At 42.8% G+C, this 17,388-nt stretch overlaps 1 protein-coding gene across 22 annotated transcripts in view; it reads left to right on the forward strand.

Moving 5' to 3' along the window:
* map2 (microtubule-associated protein 2) overlaps positions 1-17,388 on the forward strand; it is a 135,780-nt gene that overhangs the window by 67,000 nt on the left and 51,392 nt on the right. For 20 of the 22 annotated variants that reach the window (XM_077216076.1, XM_077216080.1, XM_077216082.1 and 17 more), the window contains one exon: positions 4,372-4,618. In XM_077216076.1, coding sequence (XP_077072191.1) covers positions 4,405-4,618 — 214 coding nt within the window. In that variant the 5' untranslated portion in view covers positions 4,372-4,404. Of the gene's footprint in view, positions 1-4,371; positions 4,619-14,598; positions 14,776-17,388 lie in introns of those variants that run through there. The other 2 variants (XM_077216097.1, XM_077216096.1) reach the window with 2 other exon arrangements.

A 17,388-nucleotide genomic window follows, 5' to 3' on the forward strand; every position in this document is an offset into this window, starting at 1 on the left:
TTGGAAGTTGCTTTGGATAAAAGCATATGCTAAATGCATAAATGTAAATGTTTTGCTGCATTGAACGATTTCACCCTTTAATTTTTATACAAGTTTTCCATTTGCTCCTCTTTACACTGTCTTTGGCTTTTTGTTTGGGGAGAAGTACTCTAGCATCTTTCACTGGTAGGTCAGGTTTTTGTCCTGTAGATCAAGATTATCAGAAGCCTGGCACTATACCACACCTGCTGTCACTGCAGTCTATTCCCTCATACTTAATTGGTGTTATTATCATTTCTGTCCACCAGAGTGTGCTGTTTTTCAGATAAATATTTCACCCTGATGCTGATACTGTAATGTGATCAGTTTATGTCTTGTTACAGTGAGACTGAATGCAAAATTGTGTATTTTGAATGGACAAAGTCAGTCTTCCTAAAGGCTTGATGCTGGTCCAAATGTGACCTTGATCATGAACAGACTGTGAAGTGAGAGAGAAAGCGAGACAGTGATATTGAGTCAACATGATTTTATGGGGTGTTCTTTCTCTAAATCTGAACATTGCCATATAAAAAGAGAGTCCTCGCCAGTCCCCCATAAATAACTAGTCTCTGAGCCAGAGGTCTTCAGCTGTGGTGAATGTCCTTGTCTTTCTCTGCCACTCTGGAGAGACTTTCACAGAGACAATGATTTGCAGCGACAAAGTTGGCCAATGTCATTTTCAGTGAGAGTTGATGATATGGGATGACATGACCAACATGCGGTTGAGAAAAGTTAAAACTATATGTAAATGACCAGTGATGTAATGCGGTAGCTACCAATGAAAGTGAAGACAAAGGAAGGCACACGTTAATAATACTGGCACAAAACTCTCTATCCATCCATCCATCCATCCAAAAACAATACTTGCAGATTTATTCATCTTCTTGGTTAATGTTTATTTCTATATATACTAATCTATTTTTAACATTTTGTATAAATTACCTAATGCATTTACTAATGCTAATTAAATGAGCTTTATTGTAAATATTATATATTTATTTTTCTTAGAAGCTGGCCTATGCCAAAGTCATCTTCTCAAAGCATGTTGTGGTTGGTTGCCAAGGTGTTGCTGTGTGGTTGCTAAGGTGTTCTGAGTGGTTGCTAATTTGCCACCCTGCTGTCCTCTATTATTTTGTCCAGCACCATATTGACAGTTTGAGCTACTGGCACACTTATACATGCTGTGTGCTTTTAAGTATTCAGGAGTCTCTCTCCATAGTTTTCTGTAACATTTTTCAAACTTTGTGAAGCAGTTTTCATCTACACATATTTTAAACTCTTTTGGTATCAGTGGGAGTACTGCATTAGATTGCGTTTTTTTAGTCTAGGTTTAATGCTTTCACATGATTCCCCAGTTAATCAAGATCTCAGCGGGGTTCCGTCATGACTGCGGCACCACTGATATTCAACAAGCTATCAGACCGTAATCTCAGTGTATCTGGCCTTCAGCAGCCGAGGCTTGCTGTTCGCTGATTAGAAATTCAGCATATATGACATTAATATGGCTGAGTGACTTTTTGAGACTGCCCTTGGCCATTGCAGTTGGTTTTACAAGGTAAATTAAGCTTAATATCTTGAGATTTAATGCCACTAGACTGCAAAGCTGAATGTGATTTTGCCAAGACAGACATGTTCCTGGATCAACATTCCAACAATCAACCAATCAGTATGAGGGACAAGTTTACAGTTTATGTCAAGTTTAGGTGCTTCTACATCAGTGTTATTTCTCTTATCATTTCCCACTGATTTTAAGGATACGTTATGGGTAGGGTTAGGTTTAGGGGTGGGGATAGGGTTAGGAGTGAATTTTTTTAACAGGAATTTTGTTCTGTCATGACAACTCTCTGTGAGATTGGCATGGTAATGGATATGGCAGTGTTAATGTATTTGGTCTTGGCGGAATTTATCTGCTATACGCTGCTGCAGAGCAAGTACCGAGACTTTCTACTGGCAAAACATTCACAGACATTGCTGTGAGCATGTAAGACATGCTGCCGCTGCACATGTAACATACATCAAATAACCCCCTGTAGCAGATCTATACAGGTGGAGCTGGGGATGTTGGAGGGTTTCTAATTTTCACATTGGCCACTGATGCAATAGCAACCAATCAGCTGCGCTATGTAGATGACGATGTGATCGCTACCAAATTGAGTTAAGGACCTATCATCTTCGCCACAAAATAGTTTAATCCAGGAACATGTCTGTCTTGGCAAAATCATATTTTATATATTAAGGTGCTGTGATATAACTACTGTCTCTGTGACAGACCTGAGCTCTGTAAATAGCCAAAACATGCTAATATTGCAATCGTCTGATTTCTTATATAAAGGCATATATACTTATGGTTTGGCGATTTGTCCAAAGTTATGCTTGCCTTAGCAACATCACTAAATTAAAGTAACATAATACCTAATTTTAGATTACACAGCCGTTTCCTTCCACCAGGAATCACAGGAGTTTGCTGAGGAATTACTTTGAGCAATCAGGCAAAAACTTTTCCTTTAATCAACCAGTTGCAATAATCCTAAAAGCCCTGAGAAAGACCCTCAATAACACAGAAAGAGGGATTGAGATTGAAAGAAAGTGAGAGGAAAGGAGGGCATCCTTCTTCAAGAGTTACTGTCAGTCAGAGAGGAGGAATGAGTCATGGCTGATCAAAGCCTCCATTAGCAGCGCAGACAGACTCTTCTCGTGCTGCTCAACAACCCCACAGAGCAATTAAGATATCATGAACATCTCCGGTGGCCCAAAGTCAGCCGAAAATCCACTTCAGGGCTGAACCGAGAAAGAGAGGGAGTGCGGGAGAGAGAGGGTAGAGTTTGGACGCAAGCAGACACTACAAATTAAGATTTACAAGCTACCGCTGCACTCTGAAACTTTAGCTTTAATTGCTGGCACACTGCGTGGCCTCTCTCACCTTCTCTTTCTCATTCTTTATTTCTTATTTATGGAGGGTAAATGCCCTTGTTTTGACATACATTGCATCTTCATTGCCCATGTAACTGACATAGCCGACAGTAGACTGTGACATTTGCTATAACCCACCCAATCCAGTGGAAACACATGTTTTGTCAAGTGTATCATCAAAAAACAGGCTGCGCTTCCGTCCTTTACTCTCATTTTTCATATATGTTGTGACAGGTGAGATGTGAAGAAAGTGCACTTCACACTGACATGCTGCTGTCCTTTTTCAAAGAATCTGCTGTCAGTGTGTGGTTTTCAATGTAGCACAAATGAAATCTGGCATCTACCAATGTTGTCTGGTCCTGTTTGCCGCTTAAAAATCGCCCACATAGAAAGAAAGACACTGACGTGTAACATTTAACAACCAGTTTTCATTTGTCGTTCAGGGGCCGGCTATTCAGAAATGGATTAAACATAAAAAATATACCAGCATGGAAAAATATATTAATATAATGGCATAGGAGTCTGTAATAGTATGTTTTTTTTCATAATCTCATAATTTTAATAATTATTTGACATTTATTTTTGATTATATTTAACAATATTAATTTATTGTGTTTTATTTAACAAATATGCTGTATTATTATTATAATTGTAAAGGTGTTAATAATTTCATATACCATTAAAAGGTTTTAAAAGAACACTCTTATGCTCACCAAGACAGCATTTATTTGATCAAAAATACTGCAAAAACAGGGACATTGTGAAATTACTATTTAAAATAACAGTTTTCTGTTTTAATATATTTTAAATTTATTTTGTATTTTGTAATTTATTTCTGTGATGGTAAAGCTGAATTTACAGCATCATTACTCAAGTCTTCAGTCACATGACCCTTCAGAACTTTTTGCTGATTTGCTGCTTAAGAAACATTTCTTATTATTATCAATGTTGAAAACAGTTGTTCTGCTAAATATGTTTGTAAAAACTGTAATGTATATTTTTTTCAAGATTATTCTATGAATAGAAAGTTTAAAAGTTTAAAATCAAAACCTTTTGTTACATTATAAAAGTCTGCACTTTAACGTCAATTTAATGCATCTTTGCAGAAGAAAAGTATTAATTTCTTTAAAAAAACTTACTATGTATAATATATGTTAAATAATAAAATCTCTGATTTGCACATGCAATATGATGAGGTCATGTGACAGCAATATACTATAACATTGTTTATATGTTATTCACAATGGATTGTTATATATACAAGCATGTACAGTATTATGCAGTATTTAGTAGTAAGCTCATATTTTCAACACTTTCTGTAGGCTGCATAAGTATATGGCGAATGTTGATTGCATGACTTTAAATATCGATTGGCATTCTGCCCCAGAGGTGTTCAGTCAATGTATCAAAATCAAGCTGATAATTTATTTTCTGATCTTTCAGGAGTAAGGAGTGAACCCCTCCCCTCTCATTCAGATGGCAGACGGTCGGCAGCCCGAGGACAGCGGCCCCCAGTGGTCATCTCCGGGAGCCCAGGGCTCATCCTCCCCAGGTGGGCATGGAGAGAACGGCTTCTCTTCCTCCTACAGGGCTTGCCAGTCTGGTGGTGGCCATGCTGGTTCTGCCGCCTCCTACGCCAAAGAGAACGGCTTCAATGGAGACCTGACCTCTGGACATGCTGTGACTGCTGGTGAGAGAGATAGATGCCATTTCATATGAGAATTTATTATTGTGAATTGTGGCAAAGCATCTGGTCTTCATTCCCCCCCCCCCCAAAAAAAGTTTTAAGCCAATATTATATATATATATTGCTGAAGTGTGTCAGTATGAAATATCAGTTTAAATTTCCAAACATTCATTTTGCCATTAAATATAATAATCCAGTGAGACTTACATGCACAAGGAGTCTGACAACAGCCCACACGGAGATCTGATCTCACTATCATCGATTCCATCAGTTATTACATGAAGAAACAGAAAAAACTGAGACAGACTAAATCCAGAAGAACTGTGGCAACGTTTCCAAGACTCTTGAAGAAACCTCTCTGCATTTATATTTTATTTATATAAATATACACACAATGATTTTTCATGTGACACTGAAGAGCTAGCAGTTTACATTTGTAAATGCATGGATCAGATGTGGTGTGCCAACGAGGATGAAACCAAAGGTCAAGAGGGCAAAAGTAAAAACAAAACTGCGTCCCATTATTATTGTAATTTTTGCATGAGTGAGGGTGGAATATGGTCGCAAAGTTCCTATTGCTGGAGGCTCAAAATGACTGAAATGTTATAATAGACAGTAGTTCAGCAGCCAAACTACATATTACCCACAGACGCATTATCTATACATTATATTTAATAAAAAATAACACAAGCTCTCTGCGTTACATCCAGCATGACAGCTATAAATGCAAGTGAAAGGAATAACATAATTAACCAGGAGTCAGAGTGAACAATTATGTCTGGGTTTTCCCATTGCAATGACAGACTAGGGTTAATAACAGTCTCAGTTGCCATTTTTTAAGTCATGGTGTGTCATACATTTGCGCTTGTATCTCCAAAGCAGTTTAATCTTGTTTTTGGAGACCAGAGAGAGACGTCTCTGTCATGAGGAAGGAGGCTAGGCCAGAGCTTTTCTGTCTGGGTATTTATGAGGCCTCAGGGGTGTATGAGGAGTAAAATGAGGTGGTGCGTCAGCACAAAAAAAAAAAAAATGCAGGGACGCTGAACAAAAGTCTGGCAGAGTAAATTGCAAGGGAGCAGCTGCCATGGCAACCCTCTGGTAGTGAAAGCTGCTGCTGTGAACCCTGCTCGAGGGGAGGAGGGAGGGAGTGGTGCTGTTAATTACCCCGGTAATGATGGATCAAAACTGCCTATTACATGCACACAAACAATACCAGCATTCCTGTATTTTGTAACATATGCACAAACAGGCACAAGAACAGACGCACCATTACATGTCTTTAATGGAAAATCTCACGAAAAAAGTGTCTTATTTAACCCCAAAATAAAATCAAAAAACGTACACTACCATTGAAATTTTGGGGTCAATAAAACTTTTTTTTAAAGACATTAATACTTTTAATTAGCGAGCACACATTACATTGATGAAAAGTAACAGTAAAGACATCCATAATGCTACAAAAGAGTTTTAAATTTATTCTGTTCTTTTGAACTTTCTATTCATCAAACAACAGTAACAGCAACAGCCACCTTTGAAAACCTTATATAGGTTAGGTTAGTTATACTTTTGAATGGTAGTGTATATATAGAATATTTGCATGAAATGTATTCTTATTTTTTAACCATTAAGATGTATTTACAATGTGACATTATTTCCATTATAATTAAAAACATTTTATTCCAAATTTCACACTACTGTAATGTGAAAAATCTGATTTGTTACTTAAATGTAATTGTGTTAATTGTATTACAGCCCTGAAAAACATCCAGCCACACACTTATTCAGCATAAATTAATTATTGTCATTATGCGTACTATTATTGTACTTTACAATTTAAAGATTTTTATTTTCATATTACAGTAGTTTACTTGAAGGAAGGCGATACCCGTGTGCTTAATTGTCATTATATTAAAGCAGTTTTTATCTTAAAAATATTCTTAACTTTGTTTTTTATAAAATATAGTTTCTTGTATTTTCTTTTGACTTTAGCGTGACATGTTTCTTGAGGATTGACATTTAATCACATTGTTGTAACTGAGATATTGAAGAGATCTTTGTGAAATGGATTGCACTGGTGTTAGAATTCATACTGGGTGGGAGGGGTTGAGCAGAGGCATTCTGGGAGTCCAGTCAGGGCTAGAACAGACACATCAGCAGAAACGTTGATATGGAAATGTGTAGATGAAGAGTTAGATGGACAGATGAAGAGACAGATCTGCATAACAGGCCCTAAGTGTGTTCCTTCTGCACTCACTGAGAGAAATGCTCTGACATCTGCATACATCTCAGTCACATATATGACAGCTCACCAAAAACGTCTCTGGTTACTTGCGTAACCTATGTTCTCTGAATAGGGAACGAGACGCTGCGGAAAGCGCAGTGGGATATCCTCTGGATGTGCCGATTGCCTGAAGCCCAATAGAATCACGCCAATTCATTGGCTGATGGCGCTCGCGCAAGCTGGCTCCGCCCCGACGCTCTTACGTCGTAGCATGACGAACGCGCGCGCGCCATCCTCTCCTCAGATTTCTCTGCCGAAAAGAAGAACTGTCGGCAGCGCGAGGAGCTTGGCAGCGAACGCAGCGTCTCGTTCCCTACTCAGAGAACATAGGTTACGCAAGTAACCAGAGACGTTCTCTTTCATAGGTTCACCCAACGCTGCGGAAAGCGCAGTGGGAACGAAATACCAAACTCGCCAAGCTTAAGCGCTGCCATAACTGGTAACAGACCAAATAATAATAACCATGACCGGTTCAAGCAGATAGAACCTGGGAACCTGGAGTCATGTCAAGATCTAAATTATAGAACCTCACAAAGGTGTGCGGAGAGGACCAACCTGCCGCCACACAAATGTCTTCCAAGAGGGCCCCTCTAAAAAGAGCTTGAGAGGAAGCCACACTTCTGGTGGAATGTGCTCTGATGCTAAGAGGTGAAGGCAAACCACGCACCTCGTAAGCCAGCGAAATAGCATCCGTTACCCTGTGGGAAATCCTCTGCTTTGATGCCGCAAGCCCGCGGCGGCCAGCACCAAAACACACCAAGAGCTGGTTAGATTTCCTCCAACCGCCTGAGCGATCTACATACAACTTCAAAGAACGGACCGGGCAGAGCAGGTTAAGTTTCCTTTCTTCCTCAGAGGCAAAAGGAGGAGGGTGGAAAGCGTTAAGGTTAACAATCTGAGAGCGGAACGCCGTGGAAAGAACCTTGGGTACATATCCCGACCTTGGCCTCAAGGTAACCCTAACCAGGCCAGGAGCGAAGTCCAAGCATGACTCACTAATAGAGAGAGCCTGCAAATCCCCCATCCGCTTTAGTGAAGATAAAGCCAACAAAAGAGCAACCTTAAGAGTCAGAATCCGCTCAGGGGCTGACTCCAAGGGCTCGAAGGGAGCCTCTGTCAAACCCTCCAGGACGACTGACAGGTCCCACGAGGGAACACCAGGGGGGCGAGCTGGTTTCAGGTGCCTAACCCCACGCATGAAGGCCGAAACTAACCTCAGTTTCCCCAAGGGAATCTCATCTGATTCTCTATGAGCGGCAATAGCTGCGACATATACTCTGAGAGTGGTTGCAGCCGCTCCGGAAGCAAACTTTTCCTGCAGGAATTCCAGCACTGAGCCTACTGGGCAGCCAACTGGGTCCCTATCATGTGCTAAGAACCATGCCTCGAATACCCTCCACTTGGAGGAATACAGCCTCCTCGTAGAAGGGGCTCTAGCACTCGCAATGGTCTCCTGAACGTCGGTTGGTAGATCAAAGCTTAAAGTTAACGGCCTCTGATAGGCCAAACGTACAGCTTCCAAATGTCGGGGCGAGGATGCCATATCCTGCCCTGAAGCTGGGAAAGCAGGTCCTCCCTGACCGGGATCTCCCAGGGGGAGGATACCAACAGAGGGATCAGCTCCAAAAACCATGGCTGGGACGGCCAGAATGGGGCTACCAGAAGGAGGCGGACTCCGCTCTCTCTCACTCTGGACAGAACCGCCTGGATCAGCTTGATGGGCGGGAAGGCATAGAGTTTCTGCATCAGACAAGGGTGGACGAATGCATCTATCCCCAACGGAGCTGGAGGGCTCAGGGAGAACCAAAGCGGGCATTGGGACGACTCCTGAGATGCAAAGAGGTCCACTTCCGCTTTTCCGAACCTCTCCCAGATCAGGGCCACCGTCTGGCGGTTCAACATCCATTCCCCAGACCTGAGCTTCTGCCTCGACAGGAAATCTGCTGCGAGGTTCAGAATCCCTGGGACATGAACTGCTCTCAGAGAGAGGAACTTGTCCTGGGACCACAGAAGAAGGTGACGCGCATGCCTGTCTAGGGTGCGCGAACGTGAACCCCCCTGTCTGTTTACATGGGACACTACTGCCATATTGTCCGTTCTGACAGTGACATGGTGCCCTTCGAGGAAAGGGAGAAAGTGGCAAAGAGCCAGGAAGACAGCCCTCAGCTCCAAGCTGTTTATGTGCCACGAGAGGGTCTCGCCAGTCCAAACCCCACACGCTGGCCTGCCCTCGAAAACCGCTCCCCAGCCGGTCAGAGAGGCATCCGTCGTAACCATTTGAGGACGGAATACCGCACCCATACCGACTCCTTTCTGAAGGAAGAGGGGCTCCCGCCAGATTGACAGGGCGCGAAAGCAACTGCGCGACACCTTCAATAGGCGAAGGGCTGGCCCCGTGGGCCGAGCCCCTGAGAGCTTCATCCACCACAGAAAAGGTCTCATGTGGAGTAGCCCTAGAGGTGGCACAGGGGAGGCCGCGGCCATAAGGCCCAGAAGTCTGCGGCAGGTGCTCACGGAAACATGCTGGCCTAGCGCAAAGCGGGACAGACATGTCTCCAGACTGGAAATCCGTGCAAGAGCCAAACGGGCCTGCATAAGAACGGAGTCCATGTGTACCCCCAAGAAAACCGTGCTCTGAGCTGGAGTAAGAACGCTCTTCTCCGTATTCAACCTCAAACCGAGAGACTGAATATGACGGAGGACAATGTCCCTGTGGTGAGTCACCAACTCTCTGGAGTGGGCTAAAAGGAGCCAATCGTCCAGGTAGTTGAGTATATGGATGCCCTGGAGCCGCAACGGGGCCAGAGCAGCATCCATACACTTTGTGAACGTCCTTGGCGCTAGAGCGAGGCCAAAGGGGAGGACCCTGTACTGGTACGCTTTCTCTCCAAAGGCGAACCTGAGAAACTTCCTGTGTCGCCGTACGACCTGGATGTGGAAATAAGCATCCTTGAGGTCTACTGTCACGAGCCAGTGCCCCAGCCGGATATGAGATATGATGGCCTTCAGCGTCAACATTTTGAATTTCCCTTTGTAAAGAGAGAAGTTCAACCGGCGAAGATCTAGTATCGGCCGCAGGCCGCCTCCCTTCTTCGGGACCAGGAAGTAACGGCTGTAGAAGCCCTGTTCGACTTCCCCCGAAGGAATCTCTTCTATCGCCCCCTTCAGCAGAAGGGATGAAATCTCCTGCTGTAGTACAGAAGCCTGAGCGGCGCTGTCGACTACAGTAGGAAAGACAGCGTTGAAGAAGGGGGGGGGTTACGACAAAACTGAAGCGTGTAGCCGAGCCGAACTGTGCGAAGGATCCAAGGCGATACCCCTGGTAAACGCTCCCATTCTTGAACGAAATGTGATAGAGGGAGAGGAGTGTTGCAGTGCAGGGGACATACCTGAGATAGGGTGTCGCGCTGTCCATGGGGAGGCGTGGTTGACCGTGGAGGAGAGCGCTTGGCGTCCTGACACGTACTGGGGGGTACCGTCACCTGGATAGAAGTAACTGGGTCCGCCTGCTTCAGAGGAAAACGAACTGTGCCTCCGAGGAAGCGATTGGCGGGTATAACGTGCGCCGGGAGCGAGGGAAGAAAGCAAGACGCGTCTCCTTCCTCCTGCTCCGGACTGGGTGAAGAGAGTGAAACAGGACCTGCACTTCGAAACACACTGGGTGGCGAAGGTGACAGGGTTGGAGGAGGAGAGCCGGTTGGAGGAGGGCAGAAACGCTTGCGCGGTCTGTCCCAACCTCGTAGATCTGGTGCGGCTCTCCTCCTTCTGACCTGCGGGTCAGGAACGGCTCGAGGAGGCTGGAGCGGCCGATTTGTTGGACCGCTTCAGCTGAAGGCGCTTGTGAGGGCGCTGGCGGGGAAACGGACGACCTCGGGCTCCCCAGACCGTAGTTGGTGGGGGATGAGCCAGGTCATTCCTTCTAGTAGGGAATTCAACCCTATGAGCAGAGCGTTCTCGGGTCTGAGAAGGGGGAGGGTTGGTGTCTCTTGGCTCTCTAGATCTCCTGGGCATAAACTGCCTGAGCGCGGCCGACTGAGACTTAGCGGCACGGAACTTCTCAACCACCGTGTTGACCGCTTCCCCGAAAAGACCCGAAAAGAAAACTCTTATCCTTTTCTCGGATCTCTGTGAGATTCAACCAGAGGTGGCGCTCTGCGGCAACCGAGCCCGCCGTAGAGCGACCTACAGCCCGAGCAGTGTGTTTGGTGGCTCTTAGGGCCAGATCTGTGGCTTTGCGAAGCTCTTTGACAGCTTCGGGCGTCAGTCCATCTCCTTCGTCCATGTCCTTAAGGACGTCCGCTTGGTAGGCTTGAAGGATGGCCATGGTATGCAGGGCCATGCCTGCTTGACCAGCCACCATGTAAGACTTCCCAATAAGGGAGGAAGTAGTCCTACAAGCCTTGGAAGGAAGGACGGGACGCGACTTCCAGGACGGTGCAGACGACGGGGCGAGGTGGTTAGCCAGCGTGTCCTCAACCGCTGGAATAACGGAATAACCCTGCTCCACAAAACCCACAAGGTTGGTGAAGTCAGCGGCTGCCGCATTAGTTAGGCGTGCGGAGAAAGGCTGCTTCCAGGATCTGGAGATCTCGTGATGCAGATCGCTGAAAAAGGGCAGCTTTCTTCGCTCTGGCCTAGAATTAGGGCCACTAAGGAATCTCTCGTCGAGTTTGGACGATTGAGACTCGCAGGGCTCAACAGGCCAGTCTATAGAGAGCTTCTCTGTAGTGCGCGAAAGCACGTCAATAAGCTCAGTGTAGGCCGGAGTAGGCCACGCGTCCTGGCCGCTAGGCGGGATAACGTCATCAGTCAAAGCAGGCCCGAAATCCTCGGAGTCAGAAGCTGCAGTGTAAATCACGTCATCCAGACCGAAAGAAACCGATTCGCGGGCTCCCGGGCTGGGGCATAAATAATCATGCTCGAATTCAACCGCGCCACGTGCGTGCTCGGGGGAGGGAGGGAGAGAAAGGGCGAGGCCCGTCTGCTCGTACTCAATATCCTCGAGCTCAACATCCGAGCCCCAGGCCACGGATCCACGAGAGGCCTCAGCGGTCTCGGGAGCGCGACGGGGGGAAACGAATGACTCCTTCTCAAAAACCGCGAGTCTAGAGCGGAGGGTTTTGAGAAGGAGATTGTCACAAAATTTACGCGAAAAACCCATACATTTAACACACTTACTGTGAGGGTCGTCGTTCGAAATGAAACGAACGCATGGCGGAGAACAGCGTCGATAATCCATGACACTTCACTGTAAGGAGAACAGAGTTCCACTTATGCCAGTCGCTGAAGTGTTGAGACGAAAGCTGTAGTTGAATTAGAAAAATTCGGGCTCAGAAAAACCGAACGAAGGGAAAGATGTGACCGCTTCGTGAAGGCAGAGAAATCTGAGGAGAGGATGGCGCGCGCGCGTTCGTCATGCTACGACGTAAGAGCGTCGGGGCGGAGCCAGCTTGCGCGAGCGCCATCAGCCAATGAATTGGCGTGATTCTATAGGGCTTCAGGCAATCGGCACATCCAGAGGATATCCCACTGCGCTTTCCGCAGCCTTGAGTGAACCTATGAAAGGGAACTGCACATACATTTTTTTTTATTAATCATTATGTATTTATTACATAATAAATATTATTATTGTTATTACATATTATTGTTATTTTTAGGTTTTCATTACTATTTTTCATCCTCTCCCTGACCCATGGAAATGCATAATCTATTCTACTTTGTCCTTATAACCAGGTTTCTGGTGATCAAAAAGACGTCATTAAAATGTGCAGTTATATTTTGATGTATTTGTTTGTGTGATGTCACAAATTTGCAGAGCGAGTCATTTTTGTTCTAAAAGTTACAGTTTGTTTTCATAGTACATCAGGTAAAGCTTGATATTTTTTAAATATTGTTAGGAATCCATTTATTTTATTTTCACTTTTTCCGTTTACTATATGTCACCGCTGATTGTTAAGTGTACAGGCAATGTGTCAATGTTATTCTTAGCAGTTTTATGTGTTTATGAAATCCCCTTGCTTTCCAGTAATCTCTGTCCTCTATATAAATCATCACAGTTCCCTTGTCACCTCCATAAATACTTAAAACAGCATAAAAACTATAAAAGCATCACCGCACCAACCCCTGACAGTGAGTGATGGATATGGACTTCCCATCTCTAATGCTAACAATCCTTCAGCCAGGGTGTTTTAACATCCCTCATGCATTTCTCATTAACAAACCTGCCGTTATAAATCACGGTGAGCTGAGAGAACAACTTGTTTCTTTTGCTTGCGTCTGTGTGTTTAATTAATGATCCAGGTTGTGTATTCATATTTCAGTTTGCTATCGACATGAACAGAACTGCTTGCTTCTAAAGAGAGGGTCTAATGATGTGTCTCTGTGGAGAGAAAGACCTTCCCTGAAAATAGTTTATCTGCCTCTGTGACTCTGTGAGGGTGAGATTTTTGAGCCAAGGGCCATTGGCAAGGCCAACACATACAAGGGCCCTTCAGACACACAAGAGGCGCTAGACCGAGATACTGACAGTGCGACATATGACATTGCTTTGCATAAAGAACGGGACACTTGAGAAGCAGAGAAAGAGAGAGAGAGATTGCTTGCTGAGGCAGCTGCTGGCTTGAATTATAGGGGCTGTACTGAAAAGTGTGCTGTCCTGGTATAGTGCGCAGGATGGGCGGAACAACATAAAGACCGCTCTATTTAAGCCTACTTGTTGGCATATGTTTCCTTCAGTACTCATCATTCATTCATTCATTCATTCATTGAAGATATGAAACTTTGGCGCATAACTTATAGCATTATTCGTAGTAGACTTGTAGACTTGAACTGTACATTGAATCTTTAATTAGTTCATTCATTATGACTTCATTGATAATTGTATCATACATTTTTCTTTTATTTGTGTATTAATTTAATTTCAATTCAATTAAGCTAATTCCTATTCTATTCTATTCTATTCTATTCTATTCTTTTCTATTCTATTCTATTCTGTTTTATTCTATTCTATTCGTTCAACGGAATCGATAACACTTTACATTAAGATTTAATTTGTTAACCATTAACAAACAATACTTTTACTGCATTAATTAATTAATAAACATGAATTCATGTTAATCTCTACATATGCTAAAACATATTTATAATTTCAAGTTGGACAAATATGATTCAACAATAAACAGTAGTATATTTATTTAAATGAATATTAACCTAGATTAATGTTATATTCTAGATTGTTAAAATGTTATAATTCTAGATTCTATTCATCTCTTAACTTACCGGATTTGGTAGCATTTTAAGATTTAATTTGTTAACCATTAACAAAAAATACTTTTACTGCATTAATTAAGTAATTAATTAATATTAATTAACATTAATCTCTCCATATTCTAAAACATTTTTATAAGTTGAACAAACATGATTCAACAATGAACAGGTGTATATTTATGCACATTAATATTAACTTAGATTAATAAATGCTGTTGTTCAATGTTAGCTCGTAATACCTGTTGGATTAACTTATTAAACCTTATTGTAAAGTGTCATGTTGGGATATTTCACAATCCACCAGTTTGAGATCCACTGATGTCGAGAAACCATGAGATAGCAGCACAGATGCAGAGAGTCAGTAATATGTCTGTGTCACTCACACACCGAGGGTGGTAAAACCCACAGCCAAAACATGCTGGGAGACGTTCAGATTGGGCCCAGGCTGTGTGTTGCTGTGGCAACAGCTCTGCTCTTTGGCGGGGGAGTCCTGGCATGGAGTACCAGCCATCCCCCTCCTTCTCCCGGCTTGCTTTTGGCAGCAGGCACGACTAAGAGTGCACAGGGAAGCATTTGCCTCCAGACAGCCAGATAACCGGCACAGCACTTTTTGGTAAGAGAGCTTTGATTTTTCTAATGGGTTGGTTCGAGGTTGTTTCTAGGTTTAAGTGGCTTCCCTGCACTAGAATAACAGGTTGTTAGAATATTTGCACTTGTGGAGATTGTGCAGATTGTGTGTATCGCATATTTACTGAAAGTGCATGCAAATATATTTGAATTTGAATCTTACCACCTGTCTAAGGGGTATATATGACTGTCCTTGTGAATAACAGATATGTACGACGCAATATTCTTCATCTTCTTAGGTGTGCAGCTGTGTTTGTGCTTGTGGGTTGGTGTACTTTTTGGGGTATTTGCTTATTGTGGTTGCTGATGTCTCAGGGATGTGAGCTATTGTTTGCTGGAGGCAAACCCATCTGATCAGCAATCCGAGCACATCTCTCGCAGACGGGTGTGGACAGGCGCAAGGGGGGAGAGGGGGATGCTGGGTAGACACACCAGCACATCTGTCAGACACAAAGACTGTGATAGACTGGCCAGGTTTGCCCTGAAAGTGAATCTGTAGTATCACTGCTTTACAGACACGGTCTAACAATGATGCATCTGTTTTGTAGCTATAAATAACATATAAATATGTTTATTTCATATTCATTATTACATAGTAAACATCCATTTTTTCCAAGAAAATTATGCAGTTTATTACATTTTCAGTAGCTGTATTTATAGATGAAAAACACATGAGTGAAGAGCACTCTGTTATCATGCACTTACCCTGATGATGTTCCAAACCTGCAAAAACCTTTAAGAGACCAAACCAAAAAAGTTTACATATAAAATATTAAAGCATTAATATGTGCTTTATAATACTAATAAACAGCCAGTATCCTAATAATATGCATGCTAATAAGAAACTATCGTTAATAATAAGAAGTGGACCCTAAATTAAAGTGTTTCCTGAAATTCTAATGAATTTTCATGCAACTCCTTAACTTCAATGTGACCATGCTCCAAAAAATGACCATTTAATGCCCACAATAAAGTAGTCCAAATGATATTATAGTCCATATCTTCTGTAATCATGTGATGGTTTTGTGCTATTTAAACAAATTAAATTTAAGAAAGTAGTCAAATCTACTATTATTGCAGCATTCAGTTCTCCTTCTGTTGTATTAAAAATTCTGAGTCTGATCTTTTTAATGAATTGGGTTGATCCGGTGCACAAAACCTGAATGATGATGTTCAAGTCACTGATTCAGTGTTCCACTGCTCAATAAAAGGGAAGATATTTAGGGAATAATGACTTATATTTCGATCAGTTCATCACATAACTCAAATTTATTATAAAGCACTTTTCACAATATAAATAGTTTCAAATCATGATTTTAATGTTTGCATAATGTTCGTATTAATGTTTTCATAAAGCTGTTGTATAATGTCCAAATTACTTGTCTTTCGTCCTTTTAAGCCTCAAACCAAGAACATTATTCATAAATTCCCTTTTTGTGGGAAAAAACAACAAAACAACAACAACATAGTGTTGTGTTTGGAACAACATGAGTGTGACTAAACGACAGAATTTTAATTTTTGAACGGATTATTTCATGCGACTCTCCTCTAGAGAAGCTGGTCTCTCTCTTACCACGAGTTGATGGCGTATCACGAACCCGAGTCTGCGTGGGTGAATATCATTCTAATGGCATCTGAACAGAACTCTGTTCCCTTTCTGTGCGTGTGTGTATGTGTGTCTCTGAGTGGGTGGGCGGAAGCTGGGGCTGTAAGGTGGGCGGAAATTGTGCCTGAAAAAGTGCACAAGAAACAAAAGCGATGCATTGCTGACTCCCATCATGCAGTCTGTTTGCAATGGAGAGAGAGTAGGAGTAGCAAATGGTCCTTAATCACTTTGCATCTCTTCAGAAAGCTTTGACGTAAGCCCTGCTGCAATGTTTTTCTGTGTCAGTGCTAATGTGTCAGCCTTGTGTCTGAACACATGTTAGCTGATCATTGCAGCATCAACTTCAATTAAATCGAAATCTCCTCGTGCTTGCATGTTAAATGATTAATATTGCAAATACAGTTTTATGTTTACAGATTAATGGCTGTTTACAACATTATGCTGTGTTTGTCATTGGACTAGATGTGCTTTTGGGATACATTTTAACTCATACTCCCACACAGTGCCTACACAGTTGATTTGTAACAGGCACTGTCTTTTGCAATGATCTGTGGGTGGCCATTTCAACACTAACTAGATCCATCTTGAGGATAAAATCAGACTATTGATGCCCCTGAAATGTATCTCTTCATCTCTGATGTGTTTGTAAGAATTCAGCAAGTGTGTAAGTGTCTTAAAGCACAGAGGGATTATTTTAATAGCGCTGTTTTAAAGCAGAGTCTATCCATGGACGCGTATTGCCAGCCAATCCGTGGGCCGTATTCGTCCCGCTGCTTAATCGGTTACAGTCTCTTCTTATACCTCCCCAATCTGCTGTTACCATGACAATTTACTCTGTCAAAGTGCTGCTAATTTTCTTGCCATTTTGAGCTTTTTGCATTTCTTTTAAAACGTTTTCCTCCGTTTAAGGCCCTCTGAATTAATTAATATCATCTGAAAGGACAGAGATAAGACTAAACTACACATTTGAAAGTTCATTTTGTTTGGTGTGAA

The sequence above is a fragment of the Siphateles boraxobius genome, unplaced genomic scaffold (genome assembly GCF_051911475.1).
Source record: "Siphateles boraxobius isolate OS27281-9 unplaced genomic scaffold, OSU_SipBor_1 7, whole genome shotgun sequence".
Lineage (NCBI taxonomy): Eukaryota > Metazoa > Chordata > Actinopteri > Cypriniformes > Leuciscidae > Siphateles > Siphateles boraxobius.